The 12255-nt window shown below is 55.8% G+C and overlaps 1 protein-coding gene across 2 annotated transcripts in view; it reads left to right on the forward strand.

Moving 5' to 3' along the window:
* Positions 1-12255, forward strand: part of PSD (pleckstrin and Sec7 domain containing) — a 53741-nt gene that overhangs the window by 36127 nt on the left and 5359 nt on the right. For both annotated transcript variants that reach the window (XM_068139735.1, XM_068139736.1), the window contains exons 10-12: positions 434-492; positions 1028-1117; positions 11549-11592. In XM_068139735.1, coding sequence (XP_067995836.1) covers positions 434-492; positions 1028-1117; positions 11549-11592 — 193 coding nt within the window. The remainder of the gene's footprint in view (positions 1-433; positions 493-1027; positions 1118-11548; positions 11593-12255) is intronic.

Below are 12255 nucleotides of genomic sequence, written 5' to 3' on the forward strand. Positions count from 1 at the left end.
CTGTTTCACATGTTTGTGCCTCTCCTCTGTGTGTTCACTTGCTGGGACTGCTCTGGGCTGGCTCTGGAGCACTTGAGGTTCAGGCTCCCTGGCTGGCAGACGGCTGTGCCTGTCCCACCTTGCTGTGCTAGGAGCTCTGCAGGGTTAGCTGCAGCATCGCTGCCTGACTAAAGGGACTGCAGGCTTGGAAGGGAGTTTGATTGCTCAGGTTTGGGAAGAGCTTTAATTCAGTGGCCTCCTTGTCTAATTGCCTGTGTGCTGCCAGCACCACACTGACTGCTCTGTCCTCCATGTGCCTGGAGTGGGAGGTGCAGGCTTGGGGCTGTCCTGGCCACTCAGAGGCCCCATACCCTGCATGAGATGCCAAGGGACTGAAGCACCAGCTGTGAGGCTGACTGGAGGCTCTAATTCCTGTCCTGTACTTGTGCTGCAGATGGAGCCCACACCCTCACCTGTGCCCTGATGCTGCTAAACACAGATCTGCATGGACATGTAAGTCCCCACTGCTATCAGCCCCATCTATTTGACCTTACCACCCTGAACCATAGGTTCTGGGGAAAGAGTGAGGACTTGCAAGGACAAAGCCACATGAGGAGGAAGCATGAGATCCTGGGCCTATGAGAGCTGGTCAACCCTAAGGTGTCTGGGCAGGAGAGGGGAGAAAGGCTGAAGGAGAGGAGGGGCTGGCAAAGGAGTGAGTGGGGCTCTGGAGGAGATACGCTGAGCTGGAAGATGTGGAGGTGGGATGAGGAAAGAAGACAAAAGTGGACTGGGAGAAAAAGCAGGAGTGAGATTCAAAAATCAGCTGTGATTTGGAGTAGGTAGCACTGACCTTATAAAAAGGTTATTGAAAACTTCCAGAGTCTGGGCAAAGCTGGCAGCTTCCCCACCCCTGCAAGCAGCCTCCCTGATACCTGTCTGGTCCCTCACCCTGCTGCAGAAATGAGGGCTCTGGGACCTGCTCAAGCCAGCACAACCCCCTGGCCTGAAGGTAACCCCTGCATTTCTCTCCCCCTGGCTGCCCCAGAACATTGGGAAGAGAATGTCCTGCGCTGACTTCATTGGCAACCTGGAGGGACTCAATGGAGGCACTGACTTCCCCAAGGAGCTGCTTAAGGTAAATTCGGTCACTACCCCTGCCCAGGCAAGCAGCAGGAGCAAAAATGAGACCTATGGGCAGGGTCACATGGATGGTTACATGGGATGCAACAGATGCCTCTATTCTCATATCCTCATGCAGGAACGGTGGTGGACTGCAGTTTGCCACCTTCTTTGCTGAGGGGAATATGGACTGCCCCATTTCCCCAGCAGGATGTTAGAGAGACAACTAGGGTCCTGATTCCCTTGCTGCTCTTGCTGGGCCTGCATCACATGCAAAAGGACACATGTTGGGGCAGCTTACTAGGGTTGGCTTGCCCAGCTGCAGCTGGAGGCTTCATGGTCTTCATGGTACTGAGCCTTTTCTGGCTCCTTAGAGCACTGGAGCCCAAAGATATGGCCAGGCTCTGGGACTGGATCCATCTCCAGTGGCCGAGGGAATGTTGCTGGCAACACAGGCAAAGCATGGCAATGTGGAGGGTTAGCTGGTGGTTAAAGCTCTGGAGCTGGGAATGCACTGTACTTGTGTGAAAGGGGAATTCCTGCTTTCTCCCTGCCTGACCCAGTTCCCATCAGCGCTTGACCAGGAAGGGCAGTGTTCAGTGAACACCTCTGGCTTTGGACTGCTTCTTTTCTCTGGCATTGCCTGTTCTTGGGAGGGTTGTCTGAGCTGCTGTTTTCCCATCTTGGGTCCTGGGAATTTGCTTAGCTCCCATAGGACCTGCCAAGCAAAAAACATTGCTGTTGGTGAAGTGCTACAGTTGGCAATACTCATGATGTGGAAGATGAGTTCTCACAGGGCGCTGGAGCCATGACATGGGGAGAAAAAAGGCAAAAGAGGGTGAAAAGCTGAGCTCCTTTTTCAGCCTCTGTGGGTCTATTCCTGGCTGTGTTGCACACCCCATCATTAAGGGGTTACCAGCAGTTCTCAATAGGACTGTCCTCCCTCTCAGCCCACGCTTCACCAGTAAAAGGAGTTACTCAGGAAGAATTCTCCTCTGGTTTTAAAACTAGCTCCAGAAGAGGCTTTAAATACCCCAAGTTGGACAGAAACTTCAAAGTGAGGACCCTCACTGCCCTTCAGTGCTGCTGTGCTCTGGAGCATCTGAGCTCTGCAGGCTCCTCAGCACGTCCCCTTTGCAGCCCTTGGCACTCCACAGTTGGGTACCTGCATATCAGGCACTGCCTCATCCCTGTTAAACTTCACCCCCAAGAGTACCAGCAGTTTAAGCATATGACATCAAGTTATCCCCTGAGATTTCAGCCAGTGAGAAATAGGGCAGTGAGGAAGCGCCACAAAGCTACAAGCTTTCTGTCGTGGCTGTGGGCCAAGACCTTTGCTGGGTGTGAGGGAGTGGAGGGAGGCTGCAGCGTTGCAGCACAGCCCCACACAGCTCTGTCCATGGCCCAGCAGCGGGGAAGCTGCTCTGCTAAAAATGGCCTGTTCCCTCTGCAGCTGCAGTGCTTTCACCGCCGCTTTTCAGCCGCCTCTGTACAGGAGCCATGCTGGGGAGGGGGAGTGAAAGGTAGTTAGTAACCCTGCACAGGGCAGGCTGCAGCTTCTTGCCTAAAGCACTGCTCTGCTTCAGAGCACGTGCAAAAGGATGCCTATGCAAAAGGATGCAATAGTCCCAGGGTAGGTGAGATGGGAGAAATACTGTCAGGCTGTGCTAGGAAGGGAGCTGGCAAAGAATGACCCCTGCAGGGGCTATACCTCTTCTGGGTAGATTTTGCTAGGCTCGGCCAGAGAAGATACTCTCTTTCTTCTACCCACTGCCTTCAGCTGCTTGGTGCTTTGGTTCTCACAGAATCTCAGAAGGCAGAGGTATGGAGAAAGGCTCTCCTGCTGCCTTACCTATGTCATCCTGTGCTAGCCAAGTTACCCTGGGCAGAATGTTGCCTCCTTGGCAGACCTGGCTGGCAAGCTATGTCTGGGGACTGAGGCTCCATGCAAGCGTGCTGCACAGCTGGCTGGCTAATTTTAGCAAATTGGGAGCACATGCATTTCCTAAGGGCAACAGGGGAGGGAAAGGGCTGGCAGGCTTCACAGGAGCTTCCCAAAACTCAGGGCTAGGTCTTAGGCAGCTCCATCACTGTGGAATTGTTCTAGGGCCTCTTCCAAGACTGACTGGGGAGATGGTGCAGGCTGGTAACCCACAGGCTTTAGAGCTGGATGTGGCCCTCACCTACAGCTGGGGAATGAGGACAGCAGGGCAGGAGACACAAAGCCACCATCCTCTGTTACTCCAGGGACAGCATCAAGAATACACCCACATAGAGTCTGGGTACTCCCCTCATCTCTGGCTGCAGAGAGTCCTAAGACTAACACAGCGTGATGCCTGAGAATGAGTGGCAGCTTGAGTCAGATGAGAACTTTATCTGCTACTAGATAATACATGTAAACAATCCCAGCTTTCTGCAGCAGAAATGAAAACACTTGAAAGCTTGTGCTTTCACAGCTGAGCACCACATCCCCCTCACTAGCAGTGCCTTGCTGTGCCCTGCACGGCACTGCTGCTGGAGCAAAGGCAGCTATGCCTTACCAAGTGCTGCTGCTTTTCTCTGCCTCTGAAAGCTGCTCTGGAGAACTGCACTCCACAGGCAGGGCTGCCCAGCTTTCCTGACTCAGGTGTCCTCCCCACTGGGGCAGGGAGCCATGCTGGGGATGTAAGAAACTATATAATGATGTGCCCCAGGATGCCTGCATCTGCAGGCTCAGACCTGAACTCCTGTGGCCAAATGAAGGTAGCTGCCCACACAGCAATGAAGTGAAGCGAAGCAGGACATCCTGGAATTGGTGGTATTTTGGTTAGCTTTTGGGGTGATGCTTTTCTCTTGCCTGTGTTATTTTAGCCCAGGCCTCCTGGGATTTCGCTCACTTATTTCCTGTTACATTTCAGATGTAGATTTGACCTGCATGTAATTATCACTTTACGAAGCCTGAGTTCTTCCTCATCTTTCTTAGTCTTTCTGCTTGACCATGTGCTTTACTGGCTGGCAGCAACACAGTATGTCCAAATCAGACCCCATTTCTCCCCAGCACAGCTAAGTGATTGCAGGAGTGAGCCAAATCTGTGCTGCTTTCCAGCCTAGGAGCCCAGAGCACTTCACAGATGTTAATGAATTAAGTCTGACAATGCAGTTTGGGTCCCCGGGGGAGGAAGGTAGGATGGGCCCCCCACCTTTCAGCTTGGAGGCACAATGGCAGGGCTCTGACGCTCAGAGTGCTGGGTAAGTGATTAATAATGTGGGAAGAAAGCCCCAGCTCCCACCTCTGAGCTATAATCACAGGAACACTTGCTCAGTCTAATCCTCTGGGCTTTTTTTTTCCTTTTTTTTTTTTTTTTTTTTGCTTGTTTCCCCTGGGAGTGAAATGCTGCCCTGCTCTCTGTCTCCCTTGGCTCTGCACCCCTCACTTCCGATCTCAGGGGCAGCCCAGTGCACCTGGTGTGCCAGGCACCTATGCCCCCTCCCTCACAAGTTTTGCCTAGTGATTACTGTGCAAGGCAGTTAGGACAGAATGGAAAATTTCTGCTTCTCCACTAGCCACATCTCCTACTCATTGAAGCCTAACTAAATTACACATCGATCCTCAAGCCTTCTGCAAGGGTGCCCAGCCCTTCACTTCTTCACGGCAATTAGCTGCCTGGAGCATCTATGTACTGGAGTTAGGTGGCTCCAGCTCCTGATTTTCCTGGTGTGACCTCGAAGGGACGAGCAGGAGGGTTAAATATGGGGTGGGCCTATCTCCTCGAAGCTTCTACCCTTCTGGGGAGTCCCTGGTGTGGGGTGGGCTAGGCTGCATCAGCAGCTCTAAAGCTTGCCAAGCTGGCACGGAGTGAAGGTGCCACCTGGCCACTGGATCCCAGGAGATGTCCCCACTGTTGCCCCCCCCAGATCTATGAGCTCAGAAGGGTCACCTGCTCCCACCTCACACCTTCCAGAGTATGAAGGAGGCAGGGATGGCCAGCGGCGGCACCGGGGGCAGCTACTGCAACCCGCGTGGACTCAGCGCCAGAGCCGGTCCCTTTTGTGCGAGGTGCCGACGGCTGCCTCCACGGGTCCAGCTCCAGCGCTCGGATCGGCTCGGCTCGGCTCGGCTCGGCCCGGGCGCCGCGGGTCGCCATTGGCTGCGGCGGGCGGGGCGGGGCCCCGCCTCTGTCGGGCAGCCGCCGCCGAGTCCTGCCCGGCCCGGCCCGGCTTCAACAGGCGGCGGCGGCGGCTGGGGCCGTGGCAGGCAGGGCCGGGCACGGCCGCCGGGCATCTCGCCGCCCCACTGTCCCCGCCGCCGGCAGGATGATCGGCGTCAACAGCATCAACAGCAGCGCGGGGCGCATGCGGTCCCGCTCCATGTGCTCTGTGCGCTACGGGCGCAACTACCGCGGCGTGGAGACCTTTTGCTATGGCTGGCCCCAGCGTTCCCGCACTCTCAAGCCAGTGCTCTACACCGACCTGGTGGTGAGCCGCCTCCAGAACCGCCGCAAGAAGAAGCCGGTAAGCGGCGGGCTGGGGAGTAGGGGGGGCTCCGAGGGGGGATGCGCAGCGCCGGCGGGGACGCTGGCGGACAGACGGACAGACACGCCCGGACACACGCAGGTGCGCCCGCCGCGAGCGGCTCAGCCTTGGCGTGGCTGTAGCGAACAGCCAGCCCCGTCTGTCTCCCGTTGCCTGTTATCTGCGCAGCCGAGTCCCCCTCGGCCCCCTTCCGCCCGAGGGTCTCCATCTCTAGCTCTGCCATCTTTCCCCCATCCCACCCCGAACGCGCGGGTAGCGAGAGCACAGCAAGACCTGGGTGACATTGCACTGTTTATGATGGCTTGACAGCAACGCTCGCTCGAGAACATCCAGGACAGAGCCGTACCGCTGGGACCTGCCCTCCGGCTTAGCATAAGTGACAAGCTCTGCGGGCTCCCCGCCAAGGGCTGTGCCAAGCCGTGCCAACCCGGCCAGGGGCAGGCAGCCGGATAGACCTGTAGGGTAGTGTGGAGGGGCACCACTTCATCCCCTGCTCCCAGGCAAGCGGAGCTGGAGAGGAAGGAGCGGCTGCCTGGACAAAAGGGCTTGTTACTGCCAAGGGGTTGCTCGCTGTGAGCCGGCATCCGTTCTGGAGGTGTTCCGCTGGTGTGCATCAGTCCTAGGTAGGGAGAAGCAAACAGGCTGTATCTGGGCGCGTCCCACCTCGGTCGGGTGCCAGCCTCCGGCATGGTAGCCAGAGGAGAGTCCTTAACCGGCCCCTGCTTTTGCAGGCAGGCTGGGGGCAAAGCAGGAGTACTCCAGAGTCGTCTGGGTTTGCCCCCGTGGTGAAAACCGGCACGGCGAGGACGTCACGGCTGTGCCAAGCAGCAGTGCTGTCTTAGCGCAGTAGGATTTGGGGGCAGCATTAAGTTGTGACGCACTCGGATGGAAATATGCAGTTGAAAGGGAGATGCTCGATCGCTGCTTCCCGTGTTGTGGAGCTGCACTGGGGAATCTATTGTCCTGGGGGTGGTAAATTACTGGGCAAAGAATGTGCAGTTTATGATGTTGCTGATTTGAAAGTGTGGGGCAGGGATGGGTAGCCATACCACCACTGCCTGCTATGCTGCCTGCAGCAGGGTGGAAAATGATGCACAGGACACTGTCCTCATGGCAGCCCATCCCATGGGGAAACAAGTCTGTCCCCATGTCACTCTGCTGTGTGTGCACATAGGAGCCCCTCTGCAGTGGAGGGGCGACACAGGGTGTGTGCAGCAGTGTTAGTGCATGCCAGGTGATGAGTTGTTCTGAAACATGGGTTGTGTGTGCCAGGCAGTCAGCAGAGGTGCAGAGGCAGCTGCCAAGGTGAATTGGGGACCTGACATACATAGAGTTCCATCTGACATACAGCCCTGATCTGACCATGCTGTTTGTATCCACGCAGTTGGGAGCCTGGGTGCCTGAGGAACCTGACAGCTTTGCGACTGGTTGTAAAGAAAGATATTTTGCCAAGGAAAAGTTGGGGGAAGCCAGCAGTTGAGCTCTAACGTTGAAATGCTGCCAGGCACAAAGGGAGGGAGAATGACTGCAGGGAGGGCATTTGGTGGCTGTGAAGTCTGTCTTGCAGAACGTCACACAGTCATGACTGGTCACAGGGCTGGCAGGAGGAAGGGGAGCCTTGACCTGCACAGGACATTTTGCAGAGCTGAGAGCCAAGAACTGTGTTGCTTAGCACAGGAACCAGCAGAATGGAAAAGGGATGTGTCTGTAAGAGTTACGATTCATACAAGAGCCACCTCAGAAAGGATTAAAGCTTTGCAGTTGCCTCAATTTCTGCCTTAAGCCTCCTCTGTTACTTGAATTCTAGGTTACAGCCCCTGCTACAGTCTTGTCTGTGCCAAAGTTATGTCCAGGTCAGGTTGGTGCCCAGCTCCCCAGACCAGCACTGGATTTCCCCTCTGGTCTGCTCTAAACTGAGAAGCTGACAAGGGATGTGTTCTCCCTGCCCTGCTGGTGTATGGCTGGCACGGAGGCTAGGCTGGAGCATCAGAGCCACCTGCCTCTTGCCCAGGGCAGCTCTCCACCCTTTCTTGAGATGTTTGCTGAAACAGGACTCAGGGATGTCCTCTCAGCCTGCTTTTGGGAGTGAGGTCACCAAAGAGGGATGTTGATTCAGTTAGAAATCCTGCCGGGACAGTATATTCCTAGGTCTCTTCAGCATCGCGCATGTCTAGGGCCGTCCTGGCATACTGCAGCAGTGAGCTCATAATCTGCCAATGACAAAAATTTCAACCACACTTGGGGTTGACTGCAGTGGCATGGGGCCAGGATCATACCTTCTTCAGGGTAACACTTGCAAGGTCAGAGGTACCAAGAGGTGCTACCCTTTCATCCCAGGGGGAATGGATCCTTGAAGTAAAGACAGCTTGGAGAGAGGGACCTGCTGAGTGATGAAACTCGTGTCTCTGGTCTCTGCTGGTATGGTTCTAAGTTAGGCTTTGGGAGCCGGCACCACCTGTGCTTCCCCAGCAGAAATGGTCCATGCACCAGAGAACCGCAAGTTTAGTGGACTGGAGCGTGGCAGTACTGCAGTGGGACCAGAAAAGCTGGATAGGCTTTGTGGGTGGAGTGCATCTTCTCAGCTAGCTAGCTTCCAAGCTAGGACTTGGACTGAGTCTACCAGCTTTGTTCCTGAGATGAGTATCAGCTGAGGGTAGCATTTAGCCAAGCCGAGTCTTGGCAGGATTCAGGTGTAGACATGAAGTTTTGCATTGCCCTCTCAATCCCCTAGTCCCCCTGTTTGCCTTTCACTGTCACCCCATAGTGGAGTGCTGAGCAGCAACTTCTCTATGAGGTGCGGTTGCTTAGCATGTGTGGTGCTGTCAGGGCTGTATCGGGGTGGCTGGAGCCTTTTGAAGCCACAAAGCATTTCAGCCTTTAGAGTGTCTGCTGACAGTCCCAGAGTCCAGGATTTGTAGCGCAGTTCTCTGCCAGGCTGTTCTTCAACACTGTGCCATCCAGAATTACTCCCTGAGTATCTTCTGACATCGGCTCATCCAGTGTTCGGCAGCAGTCCTCCCATAAACCCTGTGCAGGGCTGGGGGCTGCAGTCACCTCTGGTGCAGCACCTTGCTGGGCCCTCCAAAGTGCCAGCTCAGGTAGCTCACATTACCTTGGGGACAGGGAGCTGCCCCATCTCTGGCCACAGAGCCAAGTGGAAGCCAAGCCACACAACCAAGTCTTCCCACTCTTCCCAAGGAGCTTTTCTGCAGTTTGCCATCCCCACTCTCTGTGACAGTTTTTCAGTCTCCTTTTTGTGTCTGTTCATTCTCAGCATCTCAGCTGCATCCCCAGCAGTAAGAAAGATCCCTTCCCTTTTGTTTGCTGTAGCAACTCCTTATCTACCTTGCTCTGAGATGCTGGCTTCTCCTCCTGCTCTGCTCCTAAGTTATGTTCTGCAGGACTTTGTTCTTTTTTTATCCCCAGGCTCTGCTCTAGGTCTCTTGTAACTTGTGCTCCTGTGGCTGCCTTGCTGCCAGTCTGCTGGCAGGTACTCCCTGCTCATACCTCACTATCTTCCCCTTTGGCTCTGGGGTTGCCTGAATGGGGCTGGGGTGTAATTCCTCTCAGGTGCTGAGTCTGTACCCCACCCTTGTCTTCCCAGGAGACTGGGGCAATCCCTTTCCTCATCTGAGAAACAAGTGTTTCCCCAGCAGGGAAGTGAAGGAACCCAGTCCCTGTGCTGTCCTGGCCAGTGTGCCTCTCAAGGGAGTGATGGATGTCCTTCCCCAGACGCTGCTGGGGCCTGTGATCTGTCTGACTTTTCCAGGCCCCTGCATGCCTCCAGTTGTACTTTCTCAGCCACCAGCAAAATCTCTCAGCAACAGTCTCCAGCCCAGTGATGGATGTTGACAGCTGCCTGATCAGCACGTGTGAGACTAGCTTACTTTCTTGTGAGGATGATGCCTTCCAGATCTTGCTCTGAAGCTCTCTGTGAGCACTGTGTTGAAATCTGCTCTGGGCCTTCCTGACTGCAGAGCCATGCTGAGTTATTCTGGCTTGCACCCAACTAGGACTGGACAAACACTTGGAAGTGGGACCTTGGAACAACCCACTGAGGGCAGGCTTAGTTTGTTCCTGTGCTGAGATGCAGGCAGCAGGTCCTGCCTTGCTAAACTCGACAGTGTTTGGGTCAGGGAGGGCAGAGTGCTTGGAGGGTGCTGGGGAGAGATTAGGGACAGTCTACAGCCACCTCAAACAGCAGCAGCAGACAAGCAGTAGGCAAACATCCATTCTGCTTTCACTAGTCACGAGGCCCTGAACAGGCCTCATGACAGCATACTGGTATCTCTGCGAGTCCTGGGCCAGCATTATGCTTAAGTTTTTCCTGGAGGCTGTGTGCTCTTGCAGTGCTCTGCTCTGGTTAGGCCGCACCTTGAGTACTGTGTCCAGTTCTGGGCTCCTCAGTTTAAGAAGGACATTGAGACACTTGAGCGTGTCCAGAGAAGGGCAACAAGGCTGGTGAGAGGCCTTGAACACAAGCCCTATGAGGAGAGGCTGAGGGAGCTGGGATTGTTTAGCCTGGAGAAGAGGAGGCTCAGGGGTGACCTTATTGCCCTCTACAACTACCTGAAGGGTGGTTGTAGCCAGGAGGGAGTTGGCCTCTTCTCCCAGGCAACCAGCACCAGAACAAGGGGACACAGTCTCAAGCTGCGCCAGGGGAGGTTCAGACTCGAGGTGAGGAGGAAGTTCTTCACCGAGCGAGTCATTCGTCATTGGAACGGGTTGCCCAGGGAGGTGGTTGAGTCATCGACCCTGGAGGCGTTCAAGGGGAGATTGGACGTGGCACTTGGTGCCATGGTCTAGTCATGGGGTCTGCGGTGTCAGGTTGGACTCGATGATCCTCGAGGTCCTTTCCAACCTAAGTGATACTGTGATACTGTGATACTGTGAGTATTTCATTGCTGCAGAATGCTGGGAGCTGCCATAAGCCCATCTCTGCCAGCCCAGGACAGGCAACCAACCACAAAGAGGTTGCTGGCTGTGGTGTCACAGAGTCACAGAATCAAGCAGGCTGGAAAAGGCCTCAGAGGTCATCAAGTCCAACCTGTCACCCAACACCTCCTGACGACTAAACCATGGCTCCAAGTGCCATGTCCAATCCCCTCTTGAACACCTCCAGGGATGGTGACTCCACCACTTCCCTGGGCAGCACATCCCAAGGGCCAATCTCTCTTTCTGGGAAGAACTTTCTCCTCACCTCCAGCCTAAACCTCCCCTGGCACAGATTGAGCCTGTGTCCTCTTGTTCTGGTGCTGGGTGCCTGGGAGAAGAGACCAACCCCCACCTGGCCACAACCTCCCTGCAGGGAGTTCTAGAGAGCAAGAAGGTCTCCCCTGAGACTCCTCCAGGCTAAACAACCCCAGCTCCCTCAGCCTCTCCTCACAGGGCTGTGCTCCAGACCCCTCCCCAGCCTTGTTGCCGTTGTTGTGGCTCGGAGCTGCTGGAGGTCCTGGAGCAGGCTGAGGTCCCACTGAGCAGGGTGCAGGCATACACCACTGAAGTCCAGCCTGAAGGCTTGGTCTTCTGGGGCCCAAGCCTGAAAGCTGTCCCTTTGGCTAGTCCTGGCCGCTTTGGAGCAAGAAGCAGCTTTACCAAGGACTTGGAAATGTTTGGTGTAGATCACCGTCATGCTGCTAATGCTGTGCCACCATCACAGGCAGGTAGAGATGGAGAATGGAGGCAGCCAGAGCTGTCCCCAGCACTGTGTCAAGGGTGTGAGTGAGGTTGCAGGCCCAGGAGGTGTATGTAGCCCTGAAACAAGGTCAGCTGGCGGACCTAGCCAAGACAGGGCTGAACCAGGATGAACTGACCTGAAGTTGCCTTAAACTCCAGTGCCCCTGGGCCAGCCTGGTGTGCATTCTCCATCCCCAGGAGCAGGCCCCTGACCTGCAGCACCACTCTCCTGCTGACTGCCTGCTTTTTTTTTCTACAGACACTATATGGCTCCATCAAGAATGAGAAGCTGCAGTGGGCCATGTGAGTATCCTTCCCAGGGGATGCTGCTGGCTGACACTGGGTAGGCAATGGGGCCACCCTGTTGAGGCCCAGACATTCCTTGTCCCTGCTGTCCTCCCCATGTGAGCATTGCCCTGCCCCAGCCATGATGCTGTAGGGCAGGTGCTCCTGTGAGGATGTGGGGGGCAGCTTGGGATGGGCTGGGCTGGGGGTATGGGCAACACACACCCAGCTGCCCTCAGCAGCTCCATGGGGACCCCTTCTCTGACATGCCATGGGGGAAGGTTGCCTGAGGCCAGCTTCTCCTAACTGCTGTTGCTTCATGCCCAGGTGGCCATGCCCAAGGTGGACGTGGGCGCGCTGTGGAGAGGCAGTAGCTGTGCCAGGGCCCCACAGGGTGCCCGCACCCTCGCCCACAGCTGTCATCTCCAGCAGCAGGAGTGGCAGCGCCCGCGCTGTGGGGATTAATCAGCACGGCAGTACCGCCAGCGCTGAGCCAGTGCGCTCGGGCTGCTGCCATGGAGACGCTGGCAGATGCTGAGGGGTTTAATTAGCAGCAAGCAGCTCTGAGGAAGGGGGGGAGGCTGTAGCTCTGGGCTCCCACATCTTCCTGCCAGGCTAGGGGGGTGGTGGCACCAATGCAGCCTGCCCACAGCAACCCGTCCTCAGCGGCCTGCGCACAGC

Source organism: Melanerpes formicivorus, unplaced genomic scaffold, assembly GCF_026170545.1.
Source record: "Melanerpes formicivorus ecotype bairdi unplaced genomic scaffold, bMelFor1.0.p_v2 SCAF_6, whole genome shotgun sequence".
NCBI classification, from domain to species: domain Eukaryota; kingdom Metazoa; phylum Chordata; class Aves; order Piciformes; family Picidae; genus Melanerpes; species Melanerpes formicivorus.